At 47.5% G+C, this 18450-nt stretch overlaps 3 protein-coding genes across 7 annotated transcripts in view; 1 reads left to right on the top strand and 2 right to left on the bottom strand.

The window, feature by feature from the left end:
- LOC135903681 (uncharacterized) overlaps nucleotides 1–18450 on the top strand; it is a 242064-nt gene that overhangs the window by 183348 nt on the left and 40266 nt on the right. The window contains exon 1 of one of the 3 annotated variants that reach the window (XM_065434008.1): nucleotides 10859–10935. The exons of 1 other annotated variant lie outside the window; for it this stretch is intronic. Coding sequence is in view for 1 of the 2 variants with exons in the window: in XM_065434007.1 (XP_065290079.1) it covers nucleotides 13410–13615 (206 nt within the window). In the remaining variant the exon portion in view is untranslated. Of the gene's footprint in view, nucleotides 1–10858; nucleotides 10936–13394; nucleotides 13616–18450 lie in introns of those variants that run through there. One more of the 3 variants, XM_065434007.1, reaches the window with a different exon arrangement.
- Nucleotides 1–18450, bottom strand: part of LOC135903682 (1-phosphatidylinositol 4,5-bisphosphate phosphodiesterase delta-1-like) — a 77474-nt gene that overhangs the window by 56343 nt on the left and 2681 nt on the right. The window contains exon 1 of one of the 3 annotated variants that reach the window (XM_065434012.1): nucleotides 4212–4319. The exons of the other annotated variants lie outside the window; for them this stretch is intronic. Coding sequence (XP_065290084.1) covers nucleotides 4212–4263 — 52 coding nt within the window. The 5' untranslated portion in view covers nucleotides 4264–4319. Of the gene's footprint in view, nucleotides 1–4211; nucleotides 4320–18450 lie in introns of those variants that run through there. 3 annotated transcript variants of the gene reach the window in all.
- Nucleotides 7605–9418, bottom strand: LOC135903679 (protein mono-ADP-ribosyltransferase PARP16-like). The gene has a single exon (XM_065434006.1). The coding sequence runs from the start codon at nucleotides 9416–9418 to the stop codon at nucleotides 8138–8140; it is 1281 nt and encodes a 426-aa protein (XP_065290078.1). The 3' UTR covers nucleotides 7605–8137.

Here is an 18450-nt window from a genome sequence, read left to right as displayed (position 1 = left end):
ACTTCATCTCGTGCCTGTAAGTTTCCCTATGTTGTCGCTCCTTGCAACCTTCTGTCGCTTCGAACTCTGTTTCATATCCCTCGGTCCCCATTATTCATTCACGAAACTGGTTATACGCGCGTATGTTCTATTCATTAGATGACATCGTCGTCTCTGGTTCTTCCTCCTCGTCTCAACTGTTGAGTATCATCCGCTCCCGATGCATCTATATTCTGTAGGACCATGTTCCCGGCTGGTGATACTACGCATACCGTTATCCCTTCATTCACTCCTAGCACAGTGCATCGCTTTCTTTCAAACTACTTGGATATTATAGCTATAGCTTCGGTGCCGTAATAAGCTGGAAGGTGTCCTTGAATAACATGCGAACAGGTGATGGGGTCCGTGAGGACTCAACTTCGCTTGTATAGCATGTATTAAGAGCTTTAACATCGTTATCGTTTTCCCCCCTCCTCCATGTATTCACACCGTGGCGCACTGACGGGAGGGGTTGTTAGTTTAACGACAGCAATACTTATTTTAGACAAAATATTGCAACAGTTAGACAGCGTTGAGCATTTTCGGTACAATACTTGTGCCGTAGAATTGAGGCTACACTCTCGTTCTCCTCTATTCCCCCCCCCCCCAAAAAAAAACAGCTAACAGTAGGTAAGAATATTTCAATCAAGTTTACAGTAACGTCAGCTACGCCCTCCCATACATCGCATGCAGGGCCCTATATGACGATTCTATTCGCTTAATTTTAAACAAGAAGCGTTTCGTGTTCACGACTTTCAGAGGTCGTGACTATGCCAAGGAATGCTTCATCTTTAAAAGCAAGCAAAGAGGCCAGACCTGCTAGGCACGCTCCGTTGCGGCTCTGTAAGCTGCGCGGGGACGACAGCGCTTCTTTGAGCTTCCTCATCGCAATGTGGCGTTCCTTGCCCACGACGACAAACTTCGTTCTGCTCGGCAGTTCGCGAGGATCGAGGCGATGTCTCAGACACGTGATTCCTGTGCACCCTTTCCTCTAATTGAACGTAACGGGCGACGCGCGGCGCGGTCAAGGTCGCGCCACAAACGCACTGAAAAACATGAATGTTGTTGGCGTCGTTTCGATCTTACGCACGACCTTGCAGTTTAAGAAAACCCGGTCAAAGCGGGAAGTATAAACTCCTCCCCCATTTGTTTCGAAATGAACTTGAAGGATTGTTCGAAAAATTTTGAAGTAGTGTATGAACACAGAGAGAGAGAGAGTAAGAAGAAAGTAAATACAGGAAAGGACTTGATACCGTTAAAGTATTTATTCTTCGAGAACTATATTCTCACCCATTTGGCAGGCAAAGGTACGTTACAATATGATGGAGGAAATGAAGGCCAAATTTTCTTCTCGTATTTCGCGTCTAATCCTCAGCGCCGGTAGGATCAGTGTTACGAATTTCAAAGCATTTTTCTCGCGTTCGGATCGTTTCGGCGCACACAAGTCTACGAAACTTCCTACGTTTCAGTCTTCGGTTAACTTATAATCCAACGACAGTCCTTTTTTTTTCACCAACTGTACCCGATCTACAGACGCTGTCAAAATGCGCGTCATCACGACGAGCTATGGTGCGGGAACTTGCCAGTGGCGTCGCCACCCGTCTCGTTCGTCTTTTCGGTCGTATATATACGAAGCCTCCTCTCACGGCAAGAGCGGTCGTTGTTGCTATGCCAGACGCGTAGTTTACCAGAACAGTTTACTAATTTGTAGCAATCGCCACGAACAGGTGTATGTCTGATTTTCCCTCTATTAATTAGTTTACTAAACCGTAATGTTCAACTTTATAGCATCCTTTGAATGAACAACTTGAAGAAAAAATCATTTCACTGGTATTTGTACAATATGGAGAAAAGCGCCACTCTTGCCATGAGACGAGCCTTGGTAAGCAAGAAAAGCCGCAAAAGCGAAAGACGGGCAGCGACGCCCCCTTGAAGTTCCCGAACTACACATCGCCGTGACGTCACGCATTTTTGAAGGCCGGTGTCCGTTAGAGCCCATGGCTAAACGTTTATCGGTAAAAACGGACTACATTGTATTCTAAAAGAGATAAAGATTGACGTTGGCAAGTTTCGCGAACTTTTACCGAGCCGATGATGCCCAAATACGGAAAAAAAGGAAGGAAAACTTTTTAACTTCGTGATGTCACATTGACGTGCCGGTGCTAATGTTCCAGTGAGAGATTAAAGAAATTGAACTATGATCTGCGTTTTCTCTTCGAATGATCAACTATTATCGCGAAATTAATGAAAATATAGTTTTTCGAACAGTACTTTTCAGTCTAACCTGTTTCAGCGTTTCTATTTGGTATCCGTTTTACTGCATTCGCCCTTCCTACTGCCCGACACGGCGAGGTTGAACGTCATCGGCTGCTGAATCTCCCCCATAGGGTACAGCGTGTTCCAGAACGTAGCTTCCGTAACATCGGAGGTTCACGAAAGGTTTCAAGAGCGTCATCGCAGAGACGTGCTTTTCAAGAAGATCGTCTGTCCAAACAATGAGCGAAAGATCCCTGGCGATACCTTGCCTGCGACCTATCTGTGTGAAAGCGTGGTCGCTGCCACTTCGACTATAAGATGGAATTTATAAATAATCATAATAATCATAAACTAAAACAAGCGCGCCCATACAGTTCATGCATACAGATCACTCATTAGGCCGAAAACGGAATACGCCTGCACCGTCTGGGATCCACGTATTAAACAAAATATTAATGCACTGAAGAGGATTCAGCGGAAAGCAGTTACGTTTATTTTTTTTCCATGCACCGTATCACTGACTCAACAACAACTATCATGCACGATCTTGGCATGCAGACATCACAACTACGGCGGAAAATTCTAAGGATTAAATTTCTTTCTCTACTCAAAAATAAACTCTCGATCCATCCTGCTCCATATGCCCGACCAACAAGCACAAGACAAACCGGACATCACCACTCTGAATAATGAACTCCATGTCAAACAAGAACTAATGCCTTTCAATGTTCCTTTTCCCCCCGTACTATTGAAGATTGGAACGTACTACCATTATCGTTTTTAAACAACAGTGACTCAATTGAACTGATTAATTTCTGAACACAGATGTGAGCATTTCATTTGTTTTCTTCTGGATGCATGTGGGATATTTTTTTATCTTACCACTCCTGCTTGGGCCCGCATGGGCCTTCAGTATTTTGTAAATAAATAAATAAATAAATAAACAAAGGAAGGAAGGAAGGCTAAGCAGGCATTGCTGATATTCAAGTGGACGTCGAGCGCCTCTAACAGTACCTGACGTCGTAACCGTCGTTTCCAGCAGGCGATACTACGATCTGCAATCTGACACCGCACAGCCGTTTGACCTTTGTAGATGTACGCTATCCCTGGCCAAGACTGATGCTCGATTTGCCAAGTTACGTTTCGATTCTGGCTCCAAGCATTTACTGCGATTAGGTGAACGCTCCAGGTGCAGTTTTGCCGTCGGCGTCGCCGTCATGTTCCGTATAAAGCCCAATGGCTATAACATCATCGCCGCGCGCAGTATGCTGTATGTGCAGTACGCGTTTCGCCCTGAGCACTGTTTTTGTGACTGTGTTGCGAGGTGGATAAGCGGAGTAGTTGGTTGACATTCATCATGAGAACTTTTAAAGAGCAACGAAAATAAGGAAGATAGAGGAACGTCAGGGCAATATGCTTACTGACAACTGAACAATTTATTGAACATAAAGAATACCGATATACCGCATGAACGATATACTGAAGTATCGGTATATCATTTTGGTCTTTTATCGCTTGCTTTGCACCCCTTCCGCGATCACTTCTATACGCCTATACACTTGAAGCTTCTTCAAAAAATGCTCCTGTCGCGAGTAATCGTCTTGTTTTAAAGTTCCTATGTTTTGCGTCTTTTCGTTGCGCCTTGAACGTTCTCGTCATGTGACTGTGTTGCCTGCCTTTGTGCAAAACATTTCTACGCCCAACTCTCTTTTCCTTCAGAATAGTGGCTAGCCGGGCTTGCTAGCACGAAGACATTCTTTAGCAAACAGCGCGAATGACGGTACACAGAAGCGTCTGTGTCGTGTGCCTCTTTTCTGTGTCCCGTTATTCGCGCTGTTTGCTAAAGAATGCCTCTTTTCCTGCGCTCCACTAATAAGGCGCTCAGCGTGCCCGAATTCATCAACATCAAATAAGCGTAACTTTTTCTCCGAGGTTACCTCTCAGGTAGCGCTCCCATTCCACATCGTCGCCGTATGAAATCCTCAACATCACACAAACACACACAAGCACACAGGTACACCAGAGAACCGAGTGCAGTCACGCAAAACAGAATGTCCCGTTTCGGTGCGAGTGCGTAGCGCGAGCCCGATATGCACCCTCCCTCCACCCCTCTCTCTCTCTCCTGCCTCTTGGGTGTAGCCATGGCAACGGGCTACGTACAACTCGGGACCGGAAGGATCAATTCAGCCTCACTCTCACGCACCCGCGCACGACACGCGACCATTCACAGTAACAAGACTCAAGTGGCAAGTCTTGCTCTTTTACAAGCAGCAAAGGTCACTCACGCCGAGCCGTAAGTTTCGGAACACCGCGTGCTTACAAACAATCGCAAAAACAAACTAGACTGCAAGCGGGCAGGCGAGGCTGAAAGGCGGGAGATTTGAAATTTGTACACGCGCCTGCCGGTGGAAACAAAATTTAAAAGTACACACCATACACTCATTTTTTTTTTAATTATGGGGTTTTACGTGCCAAAACCACTTTCTGATTATGAAGCACGCCGTAGTAGAGGACTCCGGAAATTTCGATCACCCGGGGTTCCTTAACGTGCACCTAAATCTAAGTACCACGGGTGTTTTCGCATTTCGCCCCCATCGAAATGCGGCCGCCGTGGCCGGGCTTAGATCCCGCGACCTCGTGCTCAGCAGCCCAACACCGTAACCACTGAGCAACCACGGCGGATGCATGCACTTTAGAACCGATACATTTATTTTTTTTATTTTTTTTTTCGTTTTCATCTGCGCGCACTGCAGTCAGGACAACGAATAGCTTTAAATAAAGCGTTTTCGTAATTACGAGGGTCTTAGTTCATTCGAATTTGCTGACGGGCGTGCATAGATCCCATTTGTTGTGCGCGAACTATACTGCAGTTTTGCAGTTTTGTCCATAGGTGACGCAACAGTCAGCAGGCACCAACAATGTTAACGAATCAGTGTGACTGAGTAGACAAAAATAGAGTCTATGAGGAATTTTGCTACTTTTCATCGTTCTAGTACCCTAAAATCCTGGCAGGCGTTACATAGGGGAGCGCAACGACAAAGGACAATGTCGTATTTCAACCGCGCTTTAATGCGTCTGACGATGATGAAAAATTGTGCTGATATTACAAAAGAACGGGTGCTCATAGATTTGGAAAGTTCTTCAGAATGTTCGGACTTCAGTCACTGCGGGCGAATATACAGACCGCTACTTGGAGTTGGTGATCGCGTCGCGAGGATGCGCAATTGGCTGGTTTAAAATGCAGCGCACAAGAGTGATTGTAGCAAAGCTTGCGGGGAAAAAGAATGAATAGAAGTGCCTGCATTTTCGAGCATAGATTAACTTACGGTTTTGTTTCCGTTGTGCTTGATGATCTTCGGTAGCTTATTTTTTTTTTCGTGTTTGATGAAGCAAACAGCTCTACGTTGCAGTGTTAGGCTTCTTTATAAGGTAGGCATGGTGATTCCAAATGAAGGATACGTACTCAACTTCAACGAATTCGGGGGGCGGGGTCGGTTAGTCGATAACAAAGTGTGCCTTACGAAACTCGTTTTTTTTTTCTTCTTTTTGATGCCGTACTATACCCACGATCAACTTTATGTAGCCGCGAATGGAAAGCTACAGAGGCAAAGCGTGCGCAAGTGAAAGCGCTCCTGAAAATAGCCCTGCATATTCATACGCGTTAGTTTAAGTAACAACAGCAATATAAGACAAAACACACAGATGAGTGTGAAATTCGACTTTTTACGCGTTTCTCTTTCACATTCAATGCTAAACCGTCGCAGAACGTGGGGGCTACGCAGATTCAGTATTTGCTCTAAGAAATCAAGAACTCTGCCAAACGTTTCCGGACTACTTGGCGCAGTAATACACTTGCAGAAGCTCCGGCCCTCATGCCTTCCCTCCATTCAAAAGGATATAAAGTTGGGCGAATTGGTACGGTAACATGATCTTGAATTGTAGCGCTTCCAGGGTAACACCACCACCCTTCGCGCTACAATTCAAGATCATGTTTCCCTTCATTGCCTAGGGAAGTTGTTCGCGAATATGAATATCGTGTACACGTGTGGTATTGTTAGGGTAATGTTACGGGCAGAAAAGATATGTATTAACAATATATACAGATACAAGGTTGTCTCTCAGTGGCCAGGGTAACACCAAGGAGGTTAAAGAAAAACTTTTTTCTTTAAGAAAAGTTATTTAACCTCCTTGGGTAACACCATCTGCCGATCTTCGAGACACTTCAACCTCCTCTTCACCTCCCAACTTCCTTGTGTCCACAGCGGCACAAACTCGTACGTGACAGTATTATGGAAGAGACTCCAGCTACAGTCTATAGACAGCCAGGCAGTAGCCTCTAAGCGTTCTGAAAGACGTCTGCGTACGTGTGTAACATAAACGCAGCCGACGCATGCTCAGAAGGCGAGTATAGAAGTGAAAGCACTGGCGAGTAAACAATCAACGAGAAGCAAATGGTGTGCTTTGAAGGAGAACGACAGAGTCAAAGCAAGAGAGATACATGAACGTGAATAAAGTAGAGAGTTTATTGACTCCTCGGTGGTGTTTCTCTTTTTTTTTTTAACTACAGGGCGTAACTACGCCATGCAATCTTCAACGCGAGAGTGTTGAACCAAAGGACGGAAAAAGAAGAAAAACGAAAGTCGCGGCCGGCGTTTTGGGAGACATTTTGAAAGGAATCTGTTAGACGCCGACATTGTTTAGATGCCAACCAGCAGCACAGCCTAGACGGTGCATGCTAGTTTACGGCATGCGTGCCGTGCAAGCGCGTCACGGCATTACATACACGAACCGCGCTGGCCCACGAATTCGAGGTTCGTAGCAGCACTTCCGTGAAAAATGAGAGAGAGAGAGAGAGAGAGAGAAGGGGAACAAAATAAGAAAAAGGAAACGTAATTGAGCAACAAGCGCAAGCTGCGACGCTGCAGCAAGCCTACAAAACTGAGGACGAAGAAGAAAAAAAATATATTACCGCAACCGTATGGGTGAGCAGTGTTCCCTTTAAAAGATAGAGAACAGTCTGAGTAAAAACGACGAGTAGAACGCTGGCGTTGCATCAGAGTGCCGGCGTGTTCTTTAAAATTACGTAACAAAAATCTACACGGCGATGGTCCAATGACCTTCGTGCGGTTGTCCTAGTCAAGGTTTTTGAAACACGCTAACAAAAAAAAAGTATGTAGGCGTAAAGAAATAACCTGCAGTTACGACGTAATACATTTGTACTGTACGTAAAGGAGGAGGCTGAGAGACCACTAGAACAACGTCTCCTATAACGTTATTGACTACGTCGTTCTAGAAGCATCGAAAAAAAAAATACGTCTGTACAATACACGTCGACAGCTACATGTGCACCTTATTTTGAGCAAGATGACAGCACACAGTAATAGAAAAAAAAAGGACACCCTGTTTTAACAAACGGCGGCTAATAAGCCCACAGGCCACTCGATAAGGCACTTCACGAGCTGGATAGAGCGGACACGACGTAAGGACAGCTGCCACGATACCACGTCAGTGGCAGATGGCACCTTAATTTGTATAAAAAAGGCACTTTTAGCACCACACCCTGTCACACATTTTTCACACTGATGAAAATTCTTAAAGTGTCTTTCTTATGAAAATTGTCGACTAGTGTTGCAAGTAAAAAAAAAAATCATAGTAGTCATCGGAGGTCCGGTATCGGCCTCCAAGGCCAATTTCTTCCTGTTCTCGCTTTCCCGTTTACCTTCTGTGGGAACATCGATCCTTGCGTTCTCTTTTAGGCGTGAGGTTACACCTGCGGACGCCCACCAATTTAACATGTTAACCATTCTTTAGTCCGTGTCAAAGACAAGAGCCGGACAGGCCGACCGGCGCCGAGCTTTCGTCACTAGTAGAACAGCTTCACCATGAGCTTGTGACCCACGCGCGAACTTGACAGCCCGATGCCGCACAGAAGCGCCGCGTATGCGGCAACCATAAGCCACGACTTGTTCTTGCACAGGAAGTCGTGCCAACTCGGCGAGTAGCAGGGCCCGTTCCCGGGCCTCGCCGTGCCGGCCGGCAAGACGTCCGGCGTGGGCGGCGTGGGCGGCGGCCGAACCGCCGTGTACACCAGCAGGTACTTGACGCGCACCGCGGAGTTGTTCTGCACGAGGTAGTACTTCTCCGGAACCTTGCCTCCCATCGAGTCCTCGGCGTAGGCCCTGGAGGACTTGCTCCTGCACCTGTCCTGGCACTTGACGTCCGGATGGTCGACCACCTCGCACATGGCCACGCAGGAGAGCTCGGGACTGACCCGCGAGTGCTGCCAGCCGTACCCTGCCGGACTGAAGGTGGCCGAGACGCTCAGCTCGCTCGACAGGTACGTACCGGTGCCGTACAACGAGTTCTTGTTCATGTGGGCCAGCAGGCCGTTGTGCAGGATTGAGTAGAAGTTGTCCAACCGCGAGCCGTGGTAGGCGAAGAAGACTTCGCGGTCTCCGCGGGCGCCCTCGAAGCGCCGGTCGACCTGCGGGCTGTGCTCGACCTCGAAGACGGCGTCGACGGCCGAGTCACCGATCAGTTCGGGCACGTCCTCCTTCTTTCGAGACCTGAGACGGACGCCGCCGCACGTGAGGACCCAGAGTAGCAGCTCCCAGGACTCCCGAGGAACTCTCGCGGCGGTGCCTGCTGATGACTTGGCGCCATCACAGCCGGCGGTCAACAGGGCGCCGAGCGGCGGAACTCTGGAAGCCACGTCGCGAAGCTCGTCGATGCGCTTCGTGTCTGTCGCTTGATCAGCGAACGACGTTGGGAAAGGTCGCAGCACGGTGTCGTAGCGGTACGAGCGCAGCGCGGCCACGAACAGAGACCAGTGGAGGTCTGCGGCGTCGACGTCTTCGGCGAGAATTTTCGAGACCCGGAGGCGGGCGTCTTCCGAATCTTGGGGAGGCGGCGACCCCACCGTTGTGTCCGGTGCCGCCATGTTTCCGCCGGTGCCACCTGCTTCGCTGCTGCTGGCTGCTGCCGCAGCACGAGAGCCCTGACGCTCGCTGCGCCGCGCCACGGCGGCAGCCGGCGTTGCTGTCATTTTGTTTTCGTTGTCGTCGTCTGCTTGTGTAGCCGCGGCAGCCTTTCGCGCCGTTCCACATTCGCTGCGCTTTCGCACGGCCATCGATACCGGCAGCATAACAAAATAAAACAAAACGAACAGTAGGCGCGCTTGCGCAGTGCGAAGCGAGAAGCAGACGACGCCGGGGAGTGGAACCGAAGCGATTGGTTTGTGTTCACTTCATCGATAGGAGCTCTTTGTTATCGACTGCGCGCCATACGGCGCTATTTTATCCCGTGGCCACAGAGGTCGGAAACTGATTTCGGATAGAGGCTGAGGCGTCATGAGGTGGCGAATGTATCATTGCTTACGGAATTTCGCTTTACCTACGGCATTTCGCTTTTGCGTTTGCAGAAGTGAAATAGCCAGAATATAAACACCAGTCTATACTTGGCCTTCTGCAGGAGTCTTCACCAGCGCCTAAATCACCATTTTGTTATGCAGGTGTATTGGCGATGGTAAGGGCGAGTAATGGAAACAATACCTTTCCTGTGGGTGGGGAGAACAACTGATGACGTCAAATTTTGTCAATAACTACCACAAATCATTCGTTCTCGCGCTCCCATCCTGAGAGAAAGAGGGAGCAGTGCGTCCTTCAGTCGAGAGTCTTTGGCTGCGTAACAGATAGTGCACTCGGGTTTCTCCAGACTGTTAGCCTATCACCGTTGTGGATCTTGCCATTTCATGTCATGGGGCTAGAATTAACAGGCCAGTGCACATAGCGAATAGCACATCTGCTCAAAGGTGTATAAGATTGAAAGTTACTTGACACCACATCATGTTTTCGTCGCATCCCTCTGTCTAACTATATCGTTAATTGTCATCACTCCCACATTAATTCGCGTTGTTTCGCGATTCGTAATTCTTTTTTTCTATTTTGATTATTGCTTAACGCCACCATTTCCTTAGCCCTCACTTTCATTCACTACCATTTGCAATGAACGCGTTTATTTCTTTTATTTGCTTTACGTACCAGTGCATGCAAAAACGCCTGTGTCCCGTGCATTGGGGGTTCATCAAATGGTTTTGGCAATGATTCGTGGTTTTGTCAAGCACAACCCCACAATCCATGCTTCATGACGTCACAAAACGTTACTGACGGCAAGTCCGGCACTTCAGACCAGCTTTAATATCAAATGAAAGTGTCTTATGAATGTGTGTTTTCGAGAAACATGTAGTACAGTTTTCCAAACGTATAACGTATGTGTCAGTGCTACTTTCGTTGCCATGTTTTAAATAAGAGTTCGTGTGACTAATCTTCTTGCCCTTTTTGTTGTGCCCAGCAAGGGGAAAAGAGTCGTTTCCGTCCGACTGCTCGAGCAAAAGAGAACGATTGTGGCTAAAGGCCGAGATAGAACTCCGCTCAGGGATTGGGAAAAATTCAAACATGACATATATGTGATTGAAGAGAACGCGCGGTTCGTGCTTAAAAAGGCACAACAAAGAGTTGAGACAGAAATGTCGTTGCTCGTCCCACATTACAGATTCCATTGTTTGTCTCCTTTCCTTTTCATAGAAAATGTCAGGTGCGACGCCAAGAAGAGAGGAAGGGTTGCAGTCACCCCTGACGCCACCGTTGAAGTCGACCAGCGAAGGTATTTATGGCCGTGCGCATGTTCGATAAGTAGACGTGCCAAGCTTAGAATAAAAGAAATACCGCAGTCAAAGCTGAAAAATTCTAATGTTTGGCGAAATCTACTAATTGTCATTTCGTTATAAAACATGCTGATTGTTTATAAAGGATTTGCTGACATTCGCTTTTTTTTTCTGCAGTGACACTGTGAACAGGCTCTCAGCTCTTACAGTCGCAGCAAGAATGATGTGCATCACAGCCAAAGAGAAACGTTTTTGCAGTATTTATGAAATATTCGTGCAATGGCAGCCGAAATTTGGGTCGCCGTTACTACACATGTTCTATAACTTCATGTCGTTGATGTGGGCAGGTCCGAAGAATCGGGCTCTGAAAAAGCGATCAACCAATGTATTTGAATTCTTCTGAAGTCAGTCGTTGCTCTTAACTAGACGCGAATGAAACATCGTAAAAGTTTGATACACCGCGATTTCAATACGATAATCGCATTGATAGGTCATTTCACGATGAAATCGTAAAGGTTGGCAGGTATGATTAGGGCACTGCCAGCCCTCGTCTTCAGTCTGGCGAACGCTATGCATGTATAACGATTTGCTCATTACACCCGCATCGGCAAAAACGTGAACAGCGCCTACAACAAGGCATTTGCTAGGATTGCACACGAAGGAATTTCTTACTTTGTATATCTAGCGATACTTATTCTCTTGAGCGCCGGTTTCAAGATGCTGTCTGCGTAGCAACCAGCGCCTTTGTCACCTTTCTGAAATATGCATCGACCACACTGCTAATTTGTAAAGCCAAGACTGCTCTCATACATTGCGTAATCAGGACACCCCAGGGGTATTTAAATGGCAGTAAAAGGAGTCGACACAGCCTTTATAATATATATATATATATATATATATATATATATATATATATATATATATATATATTGGATGTGCGTGTGTGTGTGTGTCTGTGTCATCTACTCGGGGTTCGCGCCAAGCATGCAAGCTTGCTTGCTTGATTTAGCTGAAAAAAAAATGAAAAAAGAAACCCTTACAAGTAGGTAACGTGAGCCTACCTGCGCAACACAGCCGTCTTGTACGCGTCTGCTGCAGAACTTTCTATTTGCCCGCGCACGTTCAAGGGACACCTGCAGACTTGGACATGCTTTGTTTACCCATTCTCGACAATGGGAAACCTGCTGGCTGTCATATACGAAGCGGTGGACGCGGAACGTGCATGTGATTGTCGTGTCGTCCCTCCAAGCTTTTGTACTCGGCTCTTCAGCTTTCTGAAATATGTTTCCACACAACATTGGAGATGTGAAGTTCGGGTCTTATATTCCCCCGCAAACGCTCCCCTCCCCTCCCAAAAAAAGACAAAAATAAAAGAAAAAGAAAAAAAAACACAGAGACGTTGCTGACACTGCGTTATAACGTAGTCCGACAGAATAAGCAAGGAATCACGTTGCACAGTTGTCCTCAATCACAATTCTGCTTTAGGATGTTTTGTTCAAGGGCTTCAAGACAAAACTTAATAATAATAGAAAATTATGGGGTTTTACGTGCCAACACTACGACCTGATTATGAGGGGCGCCGTAGTGGGGGACTCCGGTATAATATGGACTACCCAAGGTTGTTTAACGTGCGCTTAAATTTAAGTGCCCGGGCGTTTTCGAATTTCGCCCCCATTGAAATGCTGCCGCCGTGGCCGGGACTCCGTCCAGCGACCTCGTGCTTAGCAGCCCAACACTATAGCCACTGAACAACCATGGCGGGTTGATAATAAAATAATACAAATAAAAAAAATATATCGAGAAATGGGTTGCATGCCGAGCTGCGGCGCCCGCCGGCAATCCCGACGTCTCGCCCACCGCGAGACCGATGCGGGAGCGGACGTGGGGGGATCGCATGACCACTTTCAGAGACATCACGCAACACTACAGAGTGAGCAGAAGTATTAAATACCCACCACCGCACGCCAAACTAAACAGGAAACAGGCGGTTGCCTGGAGGCAATTGTACACGCACACACATATCCGAACCCGGCGATGCTTCACCTCTGCTACCCCAAAATTTGTTCGTCCGACAATCGTAAAGCGTGCGGAGCCAGAGCGACGCTGCAGCACATGCTGTGGGCATGCACCGGTAGCGAGCAGCAGGAGTCACCGACGAACGGGGTAGACGTGGCAGTCTCGAACCGAGGGGCGCGTTGGGAGGCGGCCCTGCTCAGCCACGACCTCGCCGATCAACTGTGGGCCGTCCGGCACGCCGAGGAAGCCGCCCGAGTCCAAGGACTCGAGGCCGTCATCTAGGCTGGGGTGATTATGGCCCCACTCCGGCCAAATCGCCGGACATTTACAATAAAGTTTTCACTCACTTAAAGGAATACGGACACGAAATCTGAACATTTTACGAAAATACTGAAAATGAGTTTTCAGTGTGCGAGTACACCGAATACAAGCAGTCAATCAGCTCATTTTTCAGCGGATGGCTTTTCGCGTTTTTGTGGGCGCGCGCAACGCCGCCCGGCCGAAGCGAGTTGGAAGGCGTGACGTCACGGACGAGAACTGTTCCGACTTGGCAAGAAATATAACCAATATAACCGCTTACGGTTACGAGCCTTCCGCGTCAAGCGACGAAGACGAGCAGGCGGCCGTAGACGTGCCGGTCAGGCAGCCCGGGCCAGCAAGATGGTAAGCCTTTTTTCGAGTAAACTTGAAGTGCAGCAGCAGAGGTTCGTAAAGTTATGTTACGTAGGATGTAAGATGCCTAGTTTCGTGACGCATGTTGAGGCAGAAAGGCGGCTATTACGGCTGAATCGTAGGTATACCGTCGTAGCTCGTCGCTTTGTGCTTACCTACGCTGTCGGCTTTCGACAGCGTAGGTAAGTTTTTGCGCGACGAGGCACGACATGCGTAGAATTTTCCAGCCGTTCCATAGCCCTGTGGTTACGGCTACTGTCAAATTCACGCCATTAGAAGCAATTTACTGGTTTAACTCGTTGAGATGGGCGGCGGCGCTAGGGAACCGTCGACCAGATCACTCAGCTATACATCGAAACTGTAGCCATATATAGAAAGGAAACACTTGGGCTGTGACATTTACTAGCGAAATGCTGCGCGAACAATTAGGTCATGAAACCTGACGCATGATCATGCAGAGACCTATGAAAATCCGTCATTTTTTGCTTCAGGTTGAAAAGCAACGTGTGAAAAGGCAATGTATATAAATTCGCTGCGCATTTTAGATTACTACACACGCATGCTATTGTCTGGCGTTCATTCACTGGCTGCGTTTTGTATATTTGATCAACTAAAAAAGCGCTCATATGCTTTCATTCAATATTAAACGCAGCGAAAGTGTACACAACACGACTATATTGTTTTGTGACAGGAACATGCATCCGCAGCTAGGGTGAGCAATTTCTGTCACAACACGAGAATATCTGTTCTTCCACAGCCAATGAAAGGGTAATTTCCCTTCTTTCAACAGGTGCTTCTGCGGTCAGTGCTGCGTCTACATGCCTGCAGAAAGAGAGAGGATCTGTTGCACAGAGCAACAGAATGTGGCGAACACAGCTGAGAGTTACAAATGCATCACTAAGCACGCGCTCTTTGAATTGTACAACAGGAGCCTTTTGAGTGGCATGCCGAGGCTTTTCAGCACATCCGGGCTGATCGCGTAATCTTCGTCGACGAAGTGGTCCGCGCAGATGAAGCCGTTTTTTAGAAGTCTCCATGCTGGGCGTGATGGCTGACAGGCACGTATCCAAAGTTTACGCACCTTCTCGTCTCTGGGAAACGTGTGCGGCGGCGTGTCACGACCGACGTTGCTGTTATGACAACCTTGGGCGCAGTGATGTCTGGGCATTTGTTTCCGCCGCGACGAATGCGTCAGTACCGATCGACGACCGTGGGAACGCGCGTGTAACACGCATCGCCTGCGCGGAGCACAGACGGGGATAAGGTTTCAGGCGGACCACGTGCGAACATCGCCGATGGCGATAAACGAACGTTGCAAGGGACCGACACTCCGGAAAGCCTGCCTGCGACGGCTGTGGCTGACCTTGGCCGCGCGCGCGGCGGGTTGGGGGGTGTCATCACGTCAAATTTTAGGTGCCACCGGCGGCCTCTTGGAGGCAAGGCGCAACAGTAAATCGAAAAACACAAGTTGTTTGTCCTTTTTTTTTTTCAAGGCAGCTTGTTGAATTCGTCATTTTCAGCAGTTCTACTTTTGTTCTGACGCAAAATACCAGCCACCAACTTTTGTGTCCGTATCCTTTTAAGGTAGGTTGTTCCCCTGCGCGCGATCCATGAAATAGCGAGGCTATGTACCCCGGAAGAGTTGTCGATTATCCTAGGAGCCCTCAACATTGTGAAAGGAAAAACCCGTAACTGCGCTTAGGGGCGCGATCGGATATAGTTTTTCGAAAGCGCGTTCAGTTTGTGTTCTGTTTCGCCTTGCGCGATTGGTCTAGGCCGTGCTGAGTCGTCAGCCGCGCGCATCAGGTGCTCGTGCAGGCTCAGTACGTATGTAGTGGAATCCCGTTAAGGTGAACTCAAAGGGACGCTGAAAATCTGTTTCTTATTAGAAGTTTGTTTTTACAGAAGTCATCTGTAGAATTAAAGATGTATTATTGTCCAATGTCCTTGCGGGAACAAAATGTCGTTTGCATTCTAGTGTGGCGCCATCTTACGCTAAAGTCCATCTATTAATTTCTGACGTTCTGCGCTTCGAAATGGAGACACTTTAGTACATAACGTTCGAATTCACCAAAAGATTGACAATGCAAACACGAGGATGATGGGCCAACCACTGTCCTGCATCATCAAGCTGGAGTTTGCGCTGACATCGTGCATATGCGATAAATGGGGGGGCTATTGCGTAATTACTCCTTTTCGGCGTTATGCAAATGTGTTCGCTGTCACAGAAGCTGACACTTCACCAAGACTGAAAAAAAAAAACATTCTTTAGTTTCATGTTGCAAGCAAAAATTCACTAAAGGATTAAGAATATTATCATTATGTATATACGCAGCTAGGCCGTGTCAAGATGTGATGTGATAACTTTATTTGGAATCCGGCGATTGGGAGGCCCGGGCCTGGGGCCGCCTAGATGGCCACTGGGAGCTGCTGCTCCCGTGCGGCTTCCTTGGCTCGCTGGACGGCCCAAAGTTGGTCTTGGAGTTCTGAGCTGAGCAGCACGGCCGACCACCGCGCCCGTAGATTTTCTGGGGAGACTGCCATTTTATTTGGTATATTTCACGTCCCCACACCATGTGTTTAAGGGTGGCTCTAACAGACTTGCATAGCTTGCACATATCGCTCTCGTATATGTCGGGGTAGAAAGTCTTTAGTTGCACGGGACTCGTATAAGTTTCCGTTTGTAGTCGCCTCGAAGTAACGGACGCAGCTCTGTTCAGTTTAGTGTGAGGCGGTGGTAATACGCGCCTCCGATTTTGCGAATAAATCTAAATAAATTCTGGTTTCTTATATACGTGACAAAAGCATGATCTGTTTATGAGACATGCCGTAGTGTGGAATACCTCCGGGTTTTGACCACCTATGGTTATTTAACGCTTGTAGCTAACTATATGAGAACACGGGGCGTTTCTTCATGTCACCACCCATCGAAATGCGGCCGCCGCGCCCGGGATCGCACCCGCGACCTTCGAGCTCAGCAGCGCCACGCCAACGCGGTTTTTCGACGTCATGCCTGCCAGTTTCCGTGCAATCATTTAGCTGTTTGTGTGCACAGAAACTCGCGTTTGCGAGAGATCTAGAAGATTCGCTTCCGCCAAGTCTGCCGATCAGGGCCTCTAGCTCAACCGGGTGGTTAATTGGCCTCAGTGCATGGAGGCCGCGAAATTTCGATCGGAGTATATAGTTCGTGTTAGGCGATTTCTTTTGATTTTTACCTAAGAAAGGAAAACAAACAAACAACTGTTCCCACTGTGTTCTTGACATGCAAAACATTCTGCTTAAGCGGCCGGGTTCACCTTAACGGGAGTCTGCTGTGTTCATTGTGAATGCGCTGTGTTCATTGTGAATGCTCACAATGTGTTCATTGTGAATGCGAACCACACTAAATTCACAAGAAAGCTTCTTCGGAAATGCTGACGTGTTATAGGTTAGGATGTGTGCAGCACGAGTAATCTTTACCTGGAAGCGTATTCGGCGTCCTCACAACTGCACGTATACGTCCCTCGTCTCTCGTGTTCTCGCGGAGAAAGGACGCGTACATTACACGGACCCAGACAATGGCCCACTCCTGCCAAATATAGGCGCATTACATGAACATAAGCTCCCGCGGCTAGTGGCAATGGCAGATGCGCGGTGCTCACAACGCACTTGCTGAAAATGTGAACAAGCAACAATAGCTTCCACGTTTCGTAAATCGCGATATGTGCCGCAAAGTTAACAAGTTAATTAGTGAATTTTTGTGAATTAGTTGCTGGTGTGTTTTCATTTCTCGTGCATGATCACCTCCTTTAATAATCTACCTCTATGACTATAACTATGCAATCTGTCGCAGGTGATTTTTGATGTCGCCGTAAAACTTAAAAATCGCCGCCCCTTATATTGCAGCGAATAAATATGAGAATATATGTAAGCAAAATGGCAAAAGCATCTTTAGCGCGGAAGTATAGCAGAGAAGATTGCAGAGGGTATGACAAACGTCCCTGGGGCTAAAGCACAATTCGCTAGCATCAAAGAAATGGGCCTCCGGGAAAGTCAACTTCTATCGAAGCTTTCGAAAGTGCTCTTTTAAAACGTTGTTGTTGTTGATTCCTTTTCAACATTGTCTGAACACCGTCTTCTTTACGGCTTCTCACGGTGGCCAACATGTTAAATTATGTGATTTCTGCAGAAATGCGCACATGGGAAGCTATATTTGAGAAAACTCGGGGACGCCGTCATAAACCTTAAGATTCGCAAGGCTCATGAAAGCGAACCGACGTTGCCCTAACGGCAACCTTGCAATATGCAGGGTTGAGGCCGCCAACATGAACGCTTATCACCCCTGAAATCTACAGAGCTGAGGCAGAATCGCGAATGACGTAGTGTCACCAACCTTGAAGTCCGCAAGGAAAAGGTGTTTTCACGACATTAAAATTGCCATAACCTTCAAACACACAATCTCGAAGTGTGTTCATAAAATGAAAGAAGTATATCCGTGAAACGGAAAGTTGATCAGCATTTACAGCGTCAAGGTCGAGGTATATTCATGCGCGTTGTCATCATTTACCTACGAAATGGCCGCGCGTTCCCTTTGAGCTTTCGTGTTAGATTTGGTCGGTCGGAAACCCTCGCTTTCGTATTTTATATCCCGCACTTTTATACTTGTGAGTGCTTTTCGAACCACAGCTCATGTGGCTGACATTCTGATTCCACACACCGCCTATTCCTAATTAAGAGAGCAGTCGCATTACATATGGGTCGAACACGGGCATCAGTTATTGTACGCAGCAATCAGTTAGTTGTTCGTGATCAACGACGCCTCTACAAATGAGAGGTTTATCTACCTG

This window comes from Dermacentor albipictus, chromosome 9 (genome assembly GCF_038994185.2).
Source record: "Dermacentor albipictus isolate Rhodes 1998 colony chromosome 9, USDA_Dalb.pri_finalv2, whole genome shotgun sequence".
Classification (NCBI taxonomy): domain Eukaryota; kingdom Metazoa; phylum Arthropoda; class Arachnida; order Ixodida; family Ixodidae; genus Dermacentor; species Dermacentor albipictus.
The sequence above is the reverse complement of the archived record's forward strand: the minus strand, read 5'-3'. Positions and strand labels throughout refer to the sequence as shown.

Coding starts and splice junctions, on each gene's coding strand:
- LOC135903679 (XM_065434006.1), bottom strand. CDS start 9,418: ATGCTGCCGGTATCGATGGCCGTGCGAAAGCGCAGCGAATGTGGAACG.